Here is a 20,584-nt window from a genome sequence, read left to right as displayed (position 1 = left end):
ATTGGTCTCTGCTGATGTGTCCTGTGGGAAAGGGGACAGGGAGGTCTTAGCCCAGTGGGTGCACACGCACACACACGCAGAGTACAGACACAAACAGGGTCTAGGTACATAACCACACTGCATCCTCACAAGCACCCATAATTCTGACAGACATAGGCACTTATCTCCCAGCCACCAGCTCAAGCCCTCCCTGTGGCTACAAGGAACACAGCGCTTTATTAGAGCACTTCACAGGCACACCAAGCCCCTAGCCACATGGCAGGGAAGCTCTCCGTGTGAGTTTCTGTTGCATTCCTTCAACTTGGGCCTTTTATAGACCATCAGATAACACTGGATAATGTAAGCCCTGAACCGAGTTATGAACCCACTCTACTTACACAGGATTCCATCAAGCAAAGGCAGAAGTGTCTTAAAATGAAAGGATGAAGTTCCACAATTCTCAGAACTGTACTTGCTGTTAGGACTGGGCCCCAGATCGTCAAGGAGAGGTGTCCCGGCTGGACTCCGGGCCTGGGGCAGCGAACCTCGGGGCCTCCTCCGGCGCTGGAGAGCTTGGCGGCGGCGTGGCTGTACCAAACGGGCTGGGTCTCGGTTTTCAGGCAGCTAGGGTCTCATTTCCTTAACTAAATTTTTAACATATCGTCTAGTAACGTCACGTCAGCCGAGGGCTGAAAGAGAGAGAAACCCAAAACACCGGAAAGGGGCTGACGGGGACCAGCCCAGGGTCACACCATCAGCTCTGCCCCGCAGCAACCCGCGAGGGAGTGGACGCGTTATCTTAATTGGTCGGGTTCCTGAAGCAGTGAAGAGGCTGTCCTGGAAACGCCAATGTAGGAGAGCATGGGGCGCAGGTAAATATCATTAAAAAGGAAAATCTGCTCTCCCCAATCAAGTTCACCACCAGCCTTGGCTCCCAGGGGCGGGGCTGCTCGAACCCAGCTCCCGCGCCAGCCACTCCCTCGCCGGCTCAGACGACGTTCCGGCCACCGCGGGCCGGATGGGGAACCCGGCGGAGTCCGGGCTGGGCGGCCGGACCCTCGGCCCTCTCCCGCAGACGTGCCGCCCAGCCTCGCACTTCTGGACCGGGAAGTGCTGCAAACGAAGCCCGAGGGGGACAGCGCACGCAGCGGGTGTCTTGAGTCCGGCCGCAGCCCGGAGAGCGACTCGGGGACTTTATTTCTTTTGATGGTGGATTTACAAAAGAATAATAATAATATATATTTTTTTTTTCAATTTGAACCAGTAAAGCAGACAAGGGCAAAATCAAGCCAGTCCCTCGTCCTGGCTCACCGGCCACCGCGCCCAGAAGCTGCCTGCTTCCCCGCCGGGCTAGCGGCCGACGCGCCCGGCTCCTACCTTCCTCCCGCCAGCCGCCAGCCGGTGCAGCCGCCGCGCTTCGGGGCGGGGAGGCGGTCCCGGACGGAAACACCCACCTCCAGCCTTCGCGGGTGGGCTGGGACGAGGGTCGGGCCCCGAATCTCTACGCCCCGGCCCCCCGGCGCGGCCCGACTGCTCCCTAGACCCGTCCTCCCCAGGTAGCTCGGTTGGCGGTAGACAGTTTTGCGGGAGGGCGAAGATTTGGGGTTGCTCTGGCAGGTTGGGGATGCGAGGAGGGAAAAAAGCAAAGAGCGCGCGCGAGAGAGACAGAGCTCTTGTCTATAGATTTATCCACATAATATATATTTATGTAGCTTTTTTTTTTCTCTCGACACTGATCAATGCGCACTCGGATCGCTGGGCGGACTTCCTCCAAGCCGGCTCGCTTTTTCGAGTCTAAATAAATAAATAAAGGGAACCAGATGGGAGGAAAAGAAGCGCCCATTCTACCTTCGCCGCCGCCCCGCCCGCCATCCCAGCCTTTGCTTCGCCCGCCTGGCGCCCTAATAGAGCGCAGCTCGGTGGCTAACGCCCCCCTACATACCCACGAGAAAATGAAAATCAATGTTTGTTTGTTTTGTTAAGAAAAGACAAAAAGTTGCACCTGCTGCTATGAACAAAAAGAACCCCCAAAACGCAAAAGAGGAGACCAGCAGCCCCGTTCCTAACTGGCACCCGCTCCCCGCGGCCGCCGGGCCCGGAATCTCAGCGCCTCCCGAAGAGCCATGCGCCTGGCGCTATTTATAGCCGGGGGCCGTCTCGGACTGTACCACCGCCGCTCGCCGGGGCCGCCGACGGGGGAGGCGCGGGGGGCCGGCGCCGCCCCACGCCGCCCGGCTCCCAGCCGCCGCCCGCCGCGCCGGGCCCCCCCCCACCCACGCCCGCCGCATCTCACCCTCTCCCGGCCCCGCGCCCCCCTCTGCCGCGCTCGCGCACTCGCCGCCCCCACCCCTGGTCTGACTGCGAACTTGAACCGGTCCAGCCTGTTTAAACGGAAAGGACAGAGATCCTGTCTGTTCAATGTAAAAAAAAAAAAAAAAAAAAAATTAAAAAAAAAAATCAGATCAGACCGAAAGAGAGAGAGAAAGAGAGAGAGAGAAAAGAGGGAGGGAGAGAGGGGGGAGAGGAGAGAGAGCGCGAGCGCGAGCGAGAGAAGAGAGGAGAAAGAGAGAGAGAGAGAGCAGAGAGCGAGCGCAGAGCGAGGTGTAGAGCAACCGAGGGGGAGAGAACCCGAGTGTGTGTGTGCGTGTGCGTGTGTGAGCGCGAGCGAGCTTGCGAGGGAGAGGAGCGAGAGAGTGCGAGCGAGAAAGAATAAAAGGAAAGAAGATTTTCTCTATGTATATAAAGATGGCCACGTTAGCAAACGGACAGGCTGACAACGCGAGCCTCAGTACCAGCGGGCTCGGCAGCAGCCCGGGCAGCGCCGGGCACATGAACGGATTAAGCCACAGCCCGGGGAACCCGTCGACCATTCCCATGAAGGACCACGATGCCATCAAGCTGTTCATTGGGCAGATCCCCCGCAACCTGGACGAGAAGGACCTCAAGCCCCTCTTCGAGGAGTTCGGCAAGATCTACGAGCTGACGGTTCTGAAGGACAGGTTCACAGGCATGCACAAAGGTGAGTGCACCTTTCCCTCCCAACTTTGCCGGGGAGAAGGAGCGGGCGGGCGGGCCGGGCGGCCGGCGACGAGCGAGCGAGCGAGCGAGCGGGAGACGGCGCGAGAGGGAGCCTCGGGCGGACGCCGAGGAGGGAGGCGCTCGGGCAGCGGAGACCGGGACTGGGGTGCATGGGGGAGCTGTTCGCCGGGGCAAGGCTGGATTTTGGGCAAGAAGATGATAGACGCGATTTCGTGAGGAGAGAAGCGGGAGCAGAAGAAGAGAAAGAGAGAGAGAGGATCGAGAGAAATCAGGGCTTGGCTTTTTGGGTCCAGCGACTTGAAAGATTGGGATGGGGACGGCTGCGCCGGCCGAGCCCGGGACGCTGAGCGGACTGGCGGGCTCTCCAGTCGGCCGGGGACCAAGGGTGCTGTCCACCGCCGTGGTGCTGAAAATGCTAACAGGAGATGGTCTTCTCCTTCTCCGCTCCGGGTCAGAGTAGCAGGGAGCGCAGCCGTCTAAAAAGAAGAAAGGTGACAAATTCAAAGAGATATTTTTATTTCGCTATCAATTTGACAGTAAACTCTCCCTGTCGAGCCGTGTGCCTGAATAATCCGGTTGTGGTTTGAGTGGTGGAGGAGGAGGTGGGGGGTTGGTTGTTTGAAGGAAAGAGGGACAAAACCTAAGGCAAGAATTAGCAAGGAACCAGCCATCCCCTGGGTAGAGTGGGGGGTCAGGGAAGCCTGAATGATTCCCCTTCTCAAGAAATCAGGCAGGGCTTCGGGAAAAAATGTGTGTGTGAAAGATAGGCATTTTGGAGGGTGTATCCTAAATTATCCCAAACTCACCGTGCAGAGAGGTTTATAGTACATTATTTCTCTCCCTTGAAGCAATCATTGCTAGTGAGTGCTTGGAGGAGGGGGAATCAGAATGATCAAAGAATTAAAACCCAGCAACTTTTTAGGAAAGTGGTCATGGGAATTGTCTGCAGCCTGCCTGTTTTCTCCTTGTTTTATTATCTTTAAGGCAGAGCCCCAAACGTGTTCAGTTGTAGAATGTGTGTGGGTGGCTGGTGGGTGACGAAATTAGCCCAGTGCTTGCTCCCTAACAGTAATGTATAGGATGTGCAGCGGGAATTAATCGGGGCTGGAGCTGTGTGGGCAAGTTAAATGCTTTCTGAGAGAGATTGATCGTCAGGCAGAGAGGGAGCACCGGGCTAAGGAAGTTGTAAGGGATGTGTATGGACGTTCCGTTTTTAATAAACAGTAGTGGGGAGAGCTGCTGAAGGTGCTGTGTTAGAGCTGGTGGTTTTAAAGATGAAAACACACACACGCACACGCACACCCACCCACACACAGAGAGCAGCCTCATCCCTGGCCACAAATGGGCTATGAACAGAGCTGATCCTCCGGCACATTAGGTGCAGAGTGCGGAGCTGTCTGGTTCTCTGAGCAGCAGTGGTTTTCACTATCACAACCTCCCTCCTTCTCCAGCCCTCCCTTCATCCGAATACTAAGCAGAGCTCCAAACTCTTCATAGTTGGAGTCCCAGAGAGCAGTTTTTATTGGCTTTAGCATCTTCCAGCTTGCCTGCTGAGGAGTAAATCTTAAAGTTAATGGCATGTTGATAGCACAAAAACACAGCAGAATGGAAATATACTGGGTTTGTTGGGGTGGGGTGAGGGTGGGGGCTGTAATGGAAAGAGAAACCAACCTTTATTCAATATGGAGAAAATGTCTGTTCAGAAGAGAAACTGGAAAGGTGGAATGGGGAGGCAGTCTTCTAAATAATATTTGTTTTCCCCTTTTATCACCCTCCCTCTCAAGACAACCATATCTCTGTAGTTTTTCCCTTTCCAATCAAGCTCCCTAGAAGCTACTCAAGGTTTGTATCAAACCTTTGTCATTTTAATATGTCCCCAGATTTTAAAATAGCAATAATGAAAATTAAAAACCAGAGGTAGGGAAATTCTTTGCCCATCTTAATGATAGGTTCTTGTGGGGATTTGAGATTTTAAAGTTTAAAAAAATCAGAATCCACTAGAGGCAAAAAGACAGTTGTGAAGAACTGAGCTCCCTGTGAGATCTGGGTTGGAGCACTTTCTTTGCTTCTTTATTTTAAATGAAGATAATCTTAAACAATATTCCTTGGTTTTTTCTCAAGACCCCCCGCTGGTATCATCACTCTGTTTCTGATGGTTTTGGGGGCTCCCTTTTATTATAGTAAAGATGTAGAATTATCATTATTTACATCAGGAAGGCAGAGAAGGTTAAGATATAGTGGTATCATATATATATATATATATATATATATATATATATATACACATACATACACATATCTGGCCAGAATTCCTAGGACAAGCCAAACTTCATTTTCTAAATAATTCCTCCCCTAAACTGGCTCAGTCGGGGGCAGGCAGGCCCTTTGGCTCTGGGTGCCTCGTTGTCAAAGCTCACCCTTCAGAGCCTGAGCATATATTTTTCCCTGTGAAACTTCCTGCCTCTCCATCCCTTGGATTTTTATAGGCAAGGTTGGGCCACAATGTCCCTAACAGTGCCTGGAAGATCCGAGAGAGCTGAATAAATGAGACAGTTTCCAAGGGCTGGTTTATTCAGTCCTAGAAGAGTTTGAACTCTTCCTTCAGTGATACAGCCTGATTTATTAGCTAATCCTGATAAAATAAGCCTCTGGCCACCTTAAAAAATTACTCGCTTGCCATTGGTGATTAATTACTGTTAAGTCAAAAAGCATGATGAGGCTTGAAGAATGAGAGTTGCATTTGGCTTCTAGATTTCCCCCAACTCTGAATTAAAACATGAGGCTAGAGATAGAAACGTGCCTTTGTTAAGCCTGGTTTCAGGGTATATTTGTGGCTTTTTCTTTCCCCTGCTTGAATTTCTAACTTCTAATGAATCAGACTGGGATAAAATTGAGAGACATGATAGGATACTGGCCTCCAGTGTGGATGGAATAAGTATATTATTGGTTAAGAGAAGAAGAAAAAAATAAGTAAAAATTAAATTAAGTGCATGAGATTTCAGGTGGGTATCCATTTGTTGGCCACCTGCCATCTCTGGTAACTAAAGAAGGAAAGAGTTCTAAGGGTTAATGGAATACCTGCCATGCGTAGAGTGAACCTTAAAAGGCAATTACTCCAGTCAAATTGGGAGTCTGGAGGAGGGAGTAGGTGGGTGTTGTGGAGCAAACTCAGCCGTATCAGAGAAAGGCTGTTGGGCTGGGGAGGCAGCAAATAGCAGTTGTGGACTGGGGTGATTACTGTAAAGGTAAATTCACCCCCCTGGAGACCAGAAAGCAAATGGGCAAAGGGAGATCTGGGTGCCAGGCAGAGTGAGAAAGAAAGAAAAAAAGCCCAGAACAATTTGAAGAAACAACACCTAGGAAAGACAATCCAGTTTAATGCAAACTCTCCCAGTCAACTCAGAGCCTCCTTTTCTCCCCCGTTAAAAGCACTTTGAGAAAGATTGTTTTTCCAGGCTCCAAAGAGAAAGACATTGTGCTACTGATTAAAGAAGAGAGAGGTAAACTCCCGGGGTAGCAGCAAAAGTGAGCTGAGGACCAATGTTGCCTCTTCCTGTAGAAATTTTCTCCTTTGGAGGAAGAAACAGGTCACCCACTAGTCTAATTCTTCCCTTCTCTCACTTTTTATTTATTTCTCTTTTTTTCCTTGTATTTTCTGGAGAGGAGAGGCAGGACTGAAAATACATACGCACACATAGTCATAACTGTTAACACACACACATGCAGTTAGTGGATCACACATGAACAAGCCACAATCCATTCATAACTTTGGTTTTGTCTAGCAGGATAGGAGGCAGCAAAGACTGAGTTACTGGGAGACATAAAGACTAGTGCTCTCTGGATAGCCATATTATAATGCATTATCTTTGAAGTCATTTAAGTCCAATTTAAGTGGTATTTAGTATAATATTTATGAATTAATGTAATCTAAACATAGGGCTGTCCCCAAAGGTTTAAACAGCCTTTACTACTGATGTGTGCTTGTTCCCAGAGCCTGCAATGCATTTTAATCTAAACAGCCAAGTCCTCATCACAGTCCCTCTTGTTAACTAGTCAGAACAGATCTGTGGCCTGGATAACCCTTCTGCATTGAGATTTTCCTCAACTACATGGAGGAAAATATACTCTACCAGCAGCCCCGGGGGCTGCCAATCCGGGAGCCAAGCTTCGGGGAGTTCAACCCCCTCATACTTTCATACTACATCCAGAGGGAGGGTGGGGACAAAGTAATGGAACCTTCTGTGAATTGAGCTTGGAGAGTATATCATTTTGAAATATACTCATCGTCAGGTTCACAACCTCTCATTTCAATGGTATCTGAGTAGGAAATTCCTCAAGCCCCTTGATTTGAAGTGCAACTGGGGGAAAGGGAAAGAGCAAGGGTTATGATTATGTTTGGGTGATTTGTGACCAGCTTCATAAAATTATGTCTCATAGTTTTGTGTAAGATGTAACAACCGAGTTTCCGCTGCTTGACTTTAGCTGAGAGAGCTCATTGTTGTTTTTTTCCCGAGGTAGGTGAATTAAAGCCAGTGAGGTTCTATCTGATTTCTGTTTTCAAATGAGTCTAAGACACAGGGAAGCCAAAGTATCAGCATGGTCATCAGCTCAATTAAGATGAACTTAAAAAAAAAAAAAACACTTTGGAAAAATAAAAATTCTGTTCTGTCCAGGGAAAGACACTGGCAGAGTGGCTGGACACACATCTAGCTTTTAAAAGAAAGATTTGCCTTGTGAGAAAGAGATGGAAAATGAGAGTGCTGTAATAAAAAAAGAAGAAAAACGTTTTAAAAAATAAGTTTCACTAAAGGAAATTAGCAATAGTAATCATTGCAAAGTTAAAATAAATCTAAACCACAGCCCCTTTTTTAAAAACCTCCAAATTCCAGATGTTGCTAAGTATTCTATTTAGGAGTAAAGAAAAAAACTACTGGGAAATTATTAGTTTACTTAAGATGCTGGTGGTTATTTGCTGGTTGTGCATGATTTCATTTATCACACTTCCTGAGAATCAACACATGTGTGCACACACACACACGCACACACAGAAATAAATTAATCTGCACATGTGCACGTACATGCATCCATGTGCAAGCATGACTAAGCGCATCCCACACATATGGGAACCAGGGCTGGCCTAGATTTTACTGCAATTCAACAGGGAGATGTTAACACTCTTCCCCCCCCCCCCCACTCAGCTTTAATGGGAATTCTAGATTGGGTTGAAAGAACCCCCTTGGCATACTTTCACTCTCTCCACCTGCTCCAGTTGGCTGATGTTTGTGGCTTCTCAAACAAAAAACCAAAATAAAACAAAAAGAAAAGCTTTTCTTGAATGAAGTCATAGCTTAAAAACAACCCAAAGGAAAACAGTTACAAAAATGCATGCCACAGATATGCAAACGTCCCCTCTGTTCTGTGTATTAAGTTTTCAGAGTGCTTTCAAGGAGCTTATTTTCAGGGGGCATTCCTAATACTCAGCGATTTCAGCACACTCCAGTGACTGGAGCAAAGGCCATCACTGTCATTATTATCACCATCATTCTCGTTATTGTAATTTATAGACCAGGATGGGAGAGGAGTTTCTGAGTGAGGCCTGAGGAGATATCCAAGACACCACCTCTTTGGTTGAGAAAACAGCTGGGTTCATTTGCCTCTGACGGATTTGGGAAAAACACTGCACAACTCACACCTTCCACGTCACCGGAAGGTGGTCAGTTTCCAAACGGACCTAGGAGGGATCCCACTGGAGAAGATCTGGAATGAGTACTCCATAGAGGAGAGGAAGAGGCAATAGAAATTAAGTTCCAACATCATAGGCAGAAAAAAAGAAAACTGAAAATTGGGAGGCCCAAATGCCAGCCAGTAGCTGGGAGAACTGGTTTACAGTGGCTGAAACTGCAGCAGCTTCTGAACTTGGAAGGGAAATCCCATGTGACATGCTGAGAGAAGAGCTGGAGGGTGTGAAAACCTGTGTGTGTCTCTGGGTACTGGAGGGCTGGGGGAGGGAAGTTGCTGCAGCCTGCGTGGGTGTTGGTGTAAATGTGAGTGAGTGTGTGTGTGTGTGTGTGTGTGTGTGTGTGTGTGTGTGCAGGGAAGACATGATGAATTCAAGTGGCATGGAGATGATGTTAGGGATAGTTTCATATTGCAAGGCTGTATATGTGGTCAGGGAGATGGTTGATGGAGAAAAGAGAATAATGCTGTCCTTGTGATTGACGTGCATGCTCCACCTCAGAACTCGTGGCTTGGATCTGTCAATGATCTAAGTTCCAGTGTGGAGGTGTGCTCTTGTTCATCAGCCTGATATCCCCACCCAAGTGTCCAGGTCGGGGAGAGGTTTCATTTCCCCTCACTCATTGCTCTTCCAAGGCTTGCCCACTTCTGCTCACCTATTGACTCATTTTAGAAATGACCTTGCATCCAAAATCTCAGTGGCTAACCACAGAGCCCAGCTCTCTGCAGGGATCGCTCCCTCCACCAACTGCATTCTTTACCCCACCTGCTGCCCCTTGGCATCCCAGTCCTACTTTCCTCTTATAGTGCTATCTCTCTCTCTCTCTCTCTCTCTCTCTCTCTCTCTCTCTCTCACACACACACACACACACACACACACAGGACTTGGCCATGTCAGTCGAGCTAGGCCCTGGCAAGCAGAGGGCTGCATTTAACCTGAATGCATGCGGAGGTGGCAGGGACCTGGTGGCCCACCTTTGGGTCTCTCTGCAAGGAAAACATGTTCACTTCCTTTACTTTCACCTTTTCTGCAGCCCTTCAAATACACATATCTTCAAGAATCACAGAAAGCATCTAATCCTGCCCAAATAGCCTAGGTGAGGGGAACAGAGCCCCCAGCTCTGTTGAGGCCCTTTTATCGTCTTCTTCCATCTCCCTCTTTTCTTTCCCCCCTTGCTACTTAAGATGCCCTCAGAAATCCCACAGTGGGCCTGGAGAGAAAGATCCATGTTCCACTTGGTGACATGAGGGTGTGGTTAAAGATGTCAGGGCAAAAGGACAATGATGGGGTAGAAATAGTGACAGAGGAATTTCCAGAGTTGATGTGCTTGTCCTAAGGGCTTCCTCCATCTCCACTCATCCGATCTCCAGTGGCCCCGGGATGGGTATAAAGCCCAAGCCACAGCTCTGCCCACAGAAACCAACAAAGCAGTCAGGTGGGCAGCCCCAGGGCAATTGCCCTCCTTTCTGAGTCCCTCTGGGAGCAGCAGCGGACGCGCTCAGGACCGTGCGCTCAAGGGGCTGCTCCCCTCTGCACGCTCCACCTCTGGTTTCCCTTATCCTCCCTTGTATCTCCCCGCCAGCATGAGCCGACTGACACTCAAACGAAGCGATTCCCAGCAGCTCAGCTCAGGAACAAATCCTACGTGGCTATCTGCAAGATGTAAATAAACCAGTGCCCTCGCCGACACAGACACAGCGCTGCTTCTGTGAGGATGGAACAGCCAAAAAATATTGATCAAAGCTTGGCTGGGGGCGGGGGGGGGGGGGGGCGGGGAATTGATAATGAACTGGCCTCCAACTAGAGTTTAATTGACGGAGACTTCCGAAGGCCGGCTCGGGACAGCGCATAAACTGACCGCAATGTTACTTTAGTGCAATACACTCTGCTTTAATTAATTATCACCTTTGTTAAGAGCGACTCCAGATCAAAGGTTTCTGATTACTTAACAGATCTAGCTATAACAAAGCCCCCCCTTGCATGAGGCTATCCCACTGCTGGAGGTGAGGCAAGCGACCTTCCTTCTCATTTCTTTTTCTCTGAGCTGTTGCTTCTTCCTCTTTGTTAAAGACAAACACAGCTTACTGCATAGCCGTTCTGTCCTAGGATGGGGAGGGAGAGGGGTGTTGCCCACCGAGGGCATGGGGCCGCCGCTGCGCAGCTGTTTCTAAAATTACACCACTGGGACTTAGTTCATCTTCAGATCTATCTGGCTGAAACGGAGAGGGTCAATAGAATAAGAACAGACTTCATGGAAATGCAAAAGAAAAGAAAAGATGTGTGTGTGTATGTGTGTGTGAGTGTGTTTGTGTGTGGGGGCACGTGCATATGTGCGCATCCACATAAATATTACGGGATCGATACATTTCACATCCGCTGCCCACACCTCTTAACTTCTCCCTCCTGTCTCTTGAGCACCGTGCTACTGTCATATTTCACTCTGAGAAATGCTCACAGCCAAAGCGTGCATAGATGATGCTATATCGAACCAAGCCATTGTTTGGATTTGGTGGTAGAATCTGGGTGCCCACTGAAGAATGGTCCTTGCCTGGAATAGTTGGTGCCTAAAGAGTCCACTTCTCAAGGTATGACAGGAACCTCACTCTCCAGAGTCCCCCAAACCCACAAACTGACAGGTGACTTACTTGAAAGCAACCTTTGGAGTTGTTCTAGGCAGATTTGAATGCCATACATGGCTGTTTGTTCATTATTCTAATTTAATGATGCAGTCACACCTAATTAATCCATGTCTGGTTTATTCATACACTATGTCTGAGGATCCAAAAGATCTCTCTAGCTAGCTGGCTCCCCTTTACAGGGGCAAGAGAGGGGGCTCCCCCGACAAGTGAGTGTGTCTGGATCCAAACAGGAACGGATCAGTGTAGACAGATTTGATGGAGGCACTGTCCCTGACACACTGTCCACCCACATAGGAATGACAGCAGTTATAGAGATGACAGCAGTTACGGAGAGACGCGATGAGATCTGTGTGCCTTTGTGCACACACACGTGGGCACACAATACATGCATTCTACCAGGGCAACCTTCTAGTAGGCAACGGGCCACACTCCCAGTGTGTATGGAACATCAAGGCCTTGTGGAGTGTCAAGCATTCCTCTGATTGGGAATTTCCATACAGAAGGCTGGGAGGCTAAGCTGAGTCAAACTCCCTCTCTGGCCTGAAGCAAGCCAGATGCATTGCTGCCACTGCACAGATTCAGAGACCGAGGCTGGGAGCAGCAGGGCCCCAAAGTCCAGTTTGCAGCGTGGCCCTCAGGGAAGCTCCCTGTGGCTGCTTCTGGCCAGACTGGTCCCAGTGAGCACTGCCTCTTGCCTGGCAGGTACAGTGAGAGAAGGAAGCATCAACCTAATAATATCCTTATAAAGCCAAGCCTCCTGCGCTAGTCCTAGGAGACAAGAGGCATCCAAAGATCAAACACTACATCACAGTGTATTTGTAGGCACTCTCTGATTCTGCTACCTCCCTATAATGCTCTAATTGACTATTTGATCAGCTCTAAAAGGGCCGGTGTTCAAGTCAGACACACACATCCACATGCACACTCACACACGCATGTCCACACACACATACACTCACCACACGAGCACACACCTGCAGACTCCCCCTTGCACATGGCACCCTACCCACACCAGCTCACCCAACAAGGGTAGATTTGCACAGGAGATGCTTGAAGGTGAGTGAAATCACACACCTAATATTGTACATGCCCTTCCAGTAATGGGCTTATCAATACCTCTTAAAGAAATGTGACAGCCAGCGCAGAGTGATTCAGTTGTGTGGACAAAGGTCAGCATATAGATATCCATTATTAATAATATCAATATCTTGGTTGACCAATATAACCAGAAACTGTATCATGTCGCTGCTGATGGGCGAGGTTGGGAGGACTCCGTGGCAAAAGCAGGAAATTAGGCCCATGTAAAATTAATCATATTGACTGGTTCTAAGAATATATGGAGAGGCGAAGACGTTGAGAGTGTTTGCCGTGGTGGGAAAGGGAGACCTTGCTCCCAGAGGCTCCCTGGTCTTGAACCCTTGGAAGGAGCCCAGGGAGACGGAGGTGTCCCTGAGCGACCGGTGAGCACACTTTCCTTCATCCGGCCTCTGCTTTCCAACAGGGTGAGGTGGAGGAGAGGTGTTCTCTGAACAGGAAAAGAAAGAAATAGGATCCCCTCACCATTATCCACCTAACATATCCATATCTTTCTGTCAAATCGATACTTGGCTTGGTTTGGTCTCATCGGATGGAGCACAGTGAGCATCCTTGAGCCTGCTGGGTGAAGAGGTCCGTCTCTGAGGGGCAGTGTGAGCCTGGAGCCGCATTGCCAGGTACATGGGGGGGACGTTGGCCCCCAGGGGATGTCAGTGTGTATCCTTTGCAGCTTAGGGGTGGTCCCAGGAAAAAAGACACCCAATCCAATCAACCTCATGACTAGCTTCTTGAGACCAGAGGAGCCAGAGGCTTAAGATCTTGCTTCACCGGTGTTGCCGGTGGGGTTGGAGTGGTCTGGACTGTAGCAGGCTCCTGCTCGCTGAGGCTCACCTCCAGGCACAGTGAGCAGGAAGAAAAGGGAAGGCCGTGCATCCCTGACCTTGGAATCACTGCAGGCCCGCCCTGGCCCCTCACGGCCTTCCTGCCAGAGCCCAGGTCACACCATGCATGGTCTTCCTCGGCCATCCTGGGCAGCACCAGGGCGGATGTTCTGGGGAAGGAGTGGACAGCAGAGACTCCAGTGGCTGGGGGCTTGGCCGAGAGAGAACAGAGCTGATATTTCGGCTCGTTTCTTTTCTCTGTTCCCAGAGCCTGTGGAGGCGGCTGGAAGGGAGACTGCCTTAGAGGCCGGGTCCCTGAGTGGGGTGACGGTGGATAACAGGAAAAGAGCCTTGCAGGTGCAGGGGAGATACCTTTGATGAGGAGGAAGGAGAGGAAGTGGTTTGGGTGGCTGGCATGGGAGCACTTGGGCTCAGCAGACAGGCCACCTGTCTCCCCCTCCTGGCCTCAGGCACACTCAGAGCCCGGCCAGGCGCTTACACCCAGTCCCTGGGATCAAGGGTTTTGGCCAGTCTCTGCTCAATCACCCACCCACCCCCTGGGGCTAACGGCCTTGCCTCGTTAGCCTAGGCTACCTTGGACAGTTCTCAGATCTCCACCTTGCTCTCCACTCCCCTCTCTAACCCAGACGAGGCACTGGGTGTGGCCACAGAGGTGCTGGGGGAAGACAGGTCCTAGCACCCAAGGGCACCCCCGCCTCGCTCACAAAGCCTCACCACCTCCTGGGCCCCAAGGCCTCGATCAAGGAGAATAGCCCAAACCCAGAAGCTGGGCCTCTCCTGTAGACTTTCCCTACTTTGGGGAGGAGCCCCCAAACTGTGCTGTGGGAGGGCTCCCCACTCCTCCAGCAGTCGCCTGCCCTCTTCCGACTCTCAAGCCAGGTCCCTGAAGCCCAGACACCGATCCTGCCGCAGTCCTGGCTCGGCCCCGTACCCCACTCCTTACCCCTACAGGATGAGGAAGGCTTGCCTCTTACACGGGTGAGCCCCGTGCAGGAGTGGGCTGCATGGGACCCTGAGCCTGCACCTAAGGGCACCCATCAAACAGCACCAATGCGAAATAAGAGGAGAATCAGAAAATCCAGAGAAAGTGCTGTAGTTCTGTATGCGTGTGTGTTTTGTTTCGTTCCAAACATGAATAATTAGTGTATGGTTTAGTATGAGTTTTATTCTTCATTCCGTATGCTGGGACACCAGAATCTTTTCCATACTTTGGGGTCTGATGCGGGTCCAGCTCTGAATTGTTATATCTCTCAGCTTCCGCAACGGGCTCCCCAAATGCCCCCCAGAAGACACACTGGCACACTCGACCGTGTTCCTGACAATCCAGGCCCGGCCGCAGGGCCAGTTCATGAGTGATCATTAGGTTCACCCGCCCCCCCAGGTCCAGCCGAGACCCCAGGGCACCAACCGAGGTCCCATCAAGCGAGGGGCGCAGAGCAGGGGCCACCACTGGCTTCTTGCCAGGCCTCATTTCCTCTTGCAGTTTTTAAAATTCTTTTTCGGGAAAACCAAGACCTCCTCTTCGCTCTCATCTTGATGATTTCAATAAGCGAGTTATTAGATTTATTCGAGAGTCAGTTCTGTTGTGATTGTATTGGGCAGCTTTGAAAGTCCACTGGAATGAGGAGCAGAGGGTGAGGCCTGGGGCTGCAAGGGCCAGAGCAGGTCCCCAGAGAGAGGAGTGCAGCAGAGATGACCAGGCAGTGTCTCCATGGGGAAAGCGTGCCCGGAGGTGGCAGGGAGGGGCCACTCCGCAGATCAGGTCACAGTGGCAGACAACTGGACCGGGGGAGGAGGGGAGAGATGGGATCAGGGGCCCGGGTGGCAGCCACGGAGCTGAGCAGGGGGCGGCCAGGCTCCGGCTTTCATCTGAGCGAGACCCCTGCCCGTGACTCACACTGTCTCCAAAGCCTTGGTGTGTTTCTCCTGAGTTTCTCAAGTTTCTCAGTCAAACAGTAACTCTTGAGCGTTCTGACCCGGGTCAGCGAAGCCGGGCTGGTCTGCAGCAGAAGCTCCGCGGCCGGGAGAAGAGGGTCCCCTAAGGCTGGCAGAGGATCCTGCTGGGGCAGGAGCAGGGGTATGGATCGGCTCCAGTCGACTGCTAGGATGACGACCCCAGACCAGCCCCAGGAGGAGTACGTCGTCAAACTCCCAACGTTGGGGCCGGGGGCAGCCTTCTGCAAAGCAGAGGGCAAGTGTGGCATTCCAACTGGGGAGCCACACCATGCCCTGCACCAGGAAGAACCTGGGATGATGGGGCAGAAACAGGGCTCCCTCGAGAAGGCAGATTCACACATGACTCAGGTGTCCAGAAGGTCAAGTTCTCTCCCCGAAAGGTGAGACTCCACCGTCACCACCATGAAATAACTGGGTGTGTTAGGAAGAAGCAGACCTGCAAAGAGAGGAGACTACCCAATATGGGTGTCCTGCATGGGGAACGAAAGCAGCCCTCCGCAGGGGAGACATCAGATAGGGATACCAGCCTCCTGCCCAGGGGGCTCGGCCCAGGCTCCCAGATAGAGAGGGTGGGGACAGCGGGGCTGGGATGCTGCGGCTGAGTCGGGCAGGGAGGTTGGCTCGCTGACGGCCTGCTTGTTTTGTTTCGTTTTGTTCTATTATGTTTCGGTTTTGTCCCACTGCAGTGAAGTCTCATTCTCTGGCTGGTGGATAAAGGAATGTCTCACTTTGAATAAATCTGGACCCACCACCAGCTCGGCTGAGGGAGAAGAGATGGGGGCAAGGGTAGGTAGGGGGTTTGCAGATACGTGTGAGGGAGCTGGGGACACACACAGGACCTTCAAGGACAGGCCTCACCTGCTTTGGGGCTGCAGTGTCCTTCAGCTGTCCCAACAGCAGCCCACTTGGGCTGAGAAATTACTCATGAAATATTTCCACCCGTGCCCATGTTTCCTGTCACCCAGGCAGGAGTCCAGACTGTCCCCCACAGGCTTACTCAGCTGAATGCCCTGACTGGTGAACTGGGGGTTCCAGAGGTAAGAGTCTCTCGCCGGCCCCCCACCCTTCATCTGGGGGGGGCCCCCAGCTCAGGAGTGGCTGCAGGCAGCCAGGCAGTGGGAGGAAGCCGAGGACAGTGTTTCCTGGGGGGACGCTGGTCTTGTGGCCGGAGGAGTCTTGGCAGACTCCAGGAGGAGCCGCTCCCAGGGTGGACAGCTCACCAGGGCAAGGGCACCAGGCTCCCCGGGCAGCACATTTACTGCGGAGGAGCAATCGGGGCACCTCCTTCCTCTCTGGGAGACAAACCCAGCCCAGAGGGGCAGGAAGAGATGAGGTGACACTTAGGGGCCCGAATGCTGGTGTGTTTGTGACCCACTCTTCAGGGGAGGGAGACTCCTCTTTCAGGCCTTCCATAGCGCTTGGCCCTGGCATCATCCCGACCCCTGGGGCTTCTCAGGAAAGGATCAGAACTGGGTTCTGCCAGGGAGCTGGAATAACTGCACACGGCTGGCTGCTCCCCGCAGAGACGTGGAGGTCAGTGACATGGTCTTCCGGTGCCCTCCCAGGTCACTGTCACCCAGCCTCCTCTGCATTCCCCCGAGCCCCTCCAGGGGACAAGCCCCAAGCCCCAGGCTCTCAGGGGACAACAGTCCCCTACCCAAATGACCTCCCTTTCATGTCCCTTCCAAGTCCTGCCTCTTGCTGATCTGACAAATCAAACTGGGCAGATGCACCCCTAGCGGCTAATGGACCTTAATGCGTCACCATCACTGGTGACATGTGCCTCGTTCGGGGACCTTTGAGAGCCCAGGCTGTAACCCTAAGAAACATCCCTAAAGGGGGAATTTCCAGCACAGACCAGGCCAGAGAGAGACACCGTGGGGCCAGGAGGCCTCTGGTTGCTCCCGGGCATGGACCAGCCTGGCTTAAAACTGTGTGGCCAGGACATGGACGTGGGCCCCCTGCCCCCACGCCGCAGGACCCAAGGATGCAGGCAGCAGAGGGGCTGAGACCCTGCCTGTCTCCCGGCAGGGCCTGCGCACCCAGGAGGCTGCCAAGCCAGAGGTCTAATCAAATATTAAACACAGTCAGTAAACTTAAACCAGCGCCGTATCTGGAGCACCAAGTCCCTCCCGGAGAGCAACCCAGCTCCAGCCCGGGGACGCTGCCAGCTCAGCTTTGCCTGGGTGCGGGGCCGGGGGCTTCTGGACCCAGGCCCTGCTGGGGCAGAGATAGGGGAGACCCACAGAGACCATGGCAGGGAGGGAGGCTCGTGGCTTTTCTCCTCCATTCTATTATTCATTTCCTCTGATTTTTATCTAATCTCTCCTGATTGTCCTGGTGAAACTTAATAGACAAAGTGAATTTTTATTACATCATCAATATAATCTCCAGCTAATCAGCAGACTCGGGGGCCACGGCAAGCCCTATAGCTCCTCATCTGGCCTCATAAATAGCAGGAACAATCACTGCCAAGCAGGCCTCCTCCACCTCCTCCCAAGAGGCCCTCTCCCCAGACCTATTCTTGGGGTTTCTTCCGTCCCACAGACCCCCGCCCCGTGGGCCATGTTGCCGGTCGATGGAGATGTCTTCCCCGTTCATATTTTTAGTTTTCGCCATCCCAGCTTCAGCTGTTAAAATCGCAAATCTGGGGCTGGTGTTTCGAATGCCGAAATAGCCTAATGTCGACTGATTTTGATTCTACTTTCCTCTGTGCTAGGAATGTGATATGTCATAAGGTATTATATAATCCGACGGATCACAGTGTGTACTCTAAATCACGTTATATACCAAATTAAGTCCTATATCTTACCATTTACCATACCTATATAACCTATGTGCCAAAGGTGTTTTGGTCATTTAAAGTCAGACCTTGCATCTTATAGACTGTATCATGGATGTTAAATTATATATTTCATTTATGTTTTACTATGCCTTCCATTTATATAGCATTTTAATCTGTAAAGTGCTTTCTTGTCTATTACCTCTTTCATCCTTCTTGCAATCAGGTACAGTTGATACCTTTTTTATAAAGAAAAATGAAAAAGGGATCATGAAGGAAAATTACAACCTGGTCAAATCCTGCCAGGGTTCAGCAGAGCGGCTCAGACTCAGAACGGGTGCTGGTGAGCCAGGGAAGGGGCCCAGGCAAACCAGAGGGGGCAGGGGCCTGGCTGCTGGCCAAGCAGGCAGATTCCTGGGGCCTGGCCTGCTGGGCAGCCGCTGGCCAAAGGGCAGCAATGATTTAAGAAATGGCCATTTGGTTTGTTTGTTTCCCTACCAACCTGTGTAAAGTTAAATGTGCAGCTGAGCGCATCTTCTTGGGAGACTGAGTCAATTCAGTAACTCCAGGGCATCTGCTCCCCTGCCCTTGGGGCCACACCACTCTGCTCTGGGGTGGTTTGGATTTGGGGAAGCCAGCAAGAATCACTTAGAGTCAAATCCTATACATGAGGTGGGTGACACAGCTATTGAATCTGGCCTTGGCCATCCACATGAGGGAAGGGGGCATCTGCTCCTTACAGGCAGATCGGAGCTGACTCAACGATTGACCAGCCATGATTCCTTCATGATTCCTCCGAAGGGTAGAATCGGCCACCGGCCACCTCCTCTGATTCTGTGCAAAAGGCTCCTTCTTTGAATCTGTCCAGTAGATGGTCTGTGTTCTTTGGGGGTCTAGAGAAATCTCCTTTGCTTTGGGCCTGACAGTGCAAGAGAGCCTGGATCCTCTGAGGGGGCCCTGGGAGCAGGCAGTGTTTGGGACCCTGGACACTGCCCACTGCAGAAGTGGCCAGCATGCCAAAAATGGAGCTGGACACCTGGGCCTCGCCCTGTCCAGATGCCCATCTCAGAGCTCTCTCCTCTCTAGAATCGGGGCAGTGACCCCTGCTCACCCCACCTCTTAGGGTCGTTGTGAGGTTGGAAGGAGCTGAGAGGAGGGGAAGTCAGGTGTGAAAGTTAAAATCTCCAGGCTCAATGTCATGTCATGTCTTCAGTGCCGGCACCTGCATCAGACCACAGGGAGCTCTGAAAGTCCTGCTCCGTCAGAAATAGGCTGCTCGTGCTGACCTCAGGGCCCAAGGATGGACGGGAGATACTATTGACAAAGGACCTACCACACGGCACACATAGGACTTTTGCTTATTTTATCTCATCCGATCCTCGTGACGAAACTGTGACTGAGGTGTCACGGTGCCCCTTTGAATGCCAAGGGAACGGAAGCTCGGAGAGCAGCAACTCGACGGAGCTTACACGCTACAGAGACACAGAGCCAGGATTTGCAACCAAATCTGTCATATTCTCAAGCCCACCTCATTTCCATGACTGCAGCTCCCTTTATGGAAGTAAATAAAAAAATCATCTCTCCCATCGCCGTCACTTTACAGATGGGGATGCTGAAGCCCTGTGACATTACAGGCTAACGTTTTCTTAAATCATTCCACACCATTTTTCACAGAGGCTCTGAAAACACGTGCACACACACAAGTGCACGTACACATTACAGACACACAGAGGTAATTCACACATATACACCCTGTTAGAGATACACATATACACAGACACACACATATACAGACACACAAAGAAATATACACTCACAGGCATACATAGGAACACACTTGAATATGGATCCCCTGGAGAAGAGATAGGCAGCCACTCCAGAATCCTCGCCTGGAAAATCCCACTGACAGAGGTGCCTGGTGGGCTACAGTCCATAGGGTCACAAAGAGTCGGACATGACCGAGTGACTGAGGACAGACTACACACACCCCAAAATACAGGTAACAACATATATAAATACATTTCTCAGATGCACATATAGAAACACACTAAGACACACATGGACACACATAGAGATGCACAATAGAGGTATGCAATCAGACATAGATGCATGCACTCACATGGAAGCACACACTCGAAAACACCAGACCTCAACAAGGCTTAATTAACCACAAGGCCACAGACACAATTTAGCCCCATCCCTCTTGAGCAGGAGAATTAAAACCAGCTGGTTTAGAGAAAGGGCTGACCCAGGCCCAGCTCACAGGCAGGGAGGGGGCCCTCTAACCCCTCAGCTCACCTCTCAGCCTTCTTAGGCCAAAGGCCAAGAGTCCTCAGTGCCTGTGTGGTCCAGGAGCCTCATAAAAGTCCAGGCCAAATCCTCATTAGAAATCAGCAAATCCACAGAAGGCATTTGCTGAGAACGCTCCCTCTGCCGTTGCCCTTCCGTGTCCACCTGCGGGAGCCTGGCGCACCAAGAAAGGTCCTGGAGAAGTTTGGAGCAGAACTTCCAAGGA

At 51.4% G+C, this 20,584-nt stretch overlaps 1 protein-coding gene and 1 long non-coding RNA gene across 51 annotated transcripts in view; one reads left to right on the top strand and one right to left on the bottom strand.

Moving 5' to 3' along the window:
* Positions 1-1,659: 1,659 nt before the first annotated feature.
* Positions 1,660-2,082, bottom strand: LOC139030398 (uncharacterized). The gene is made up of 2 exons (XR_011482768.1): positions 1,982-2,082; positions 1,660-1,773 (listed from the first exon to the last, which is right to left on the bottom strand). It is a non-coding gene; the product is annotated as an uncharacterized lncRNA (long non-coding RNA).
* A 209-nt stretch (positions 2,083-2,291) lies between these two features.
* CELF4 (CUGBP Elav-like family member 4) overlaps positions 2,292-20,584 on the top strand; it is a 311,899-nt gene continuing 293,606 nt past the window's right edge. For 6 of the 50 annotated variants that reach the window (XM_070452902.1, XM_070452921.1, XM_070452899.1 and 3 more), the window contains exon 1: positions 2,312-2,998. In XM_070452902.1, coding sequence (XP_070309003.1) covers positions 2,713-2,998 — 286 coding nt within the window. In that variant the 5' untranslated portion in view covers positions 2,312-2,712. Of the gene's footprint in view, positions 2,999-20,584 lie in introns of all 50 variants that reach the window. The other 44 variants (XM_070452916.1, XM_070452911.1, XM_070452909.1 and 41 more) reach the window with 20 other exon arrangements.

The sequence above is a fragment of the Odocoileus virginianus genome, chromosome 22 (assembly GCF_023699985.2).
Source record: "Odocoileus virginianus isolate 20LAN1187 ecotype Illinois chromosome 22, Ovbor_1.2, whole genome shotgun sequence".
Taxonomy (NCBI): domain Eukaryota; kingdom Metazoa; phylum Chordata; class Mammalia; order Artiodactyla; family Cervidae; genus Odocoileus; species Odocoileus virginianus.
This window is presented reverse-complemented; position numbering and strand designations above follow the sequence as displayed.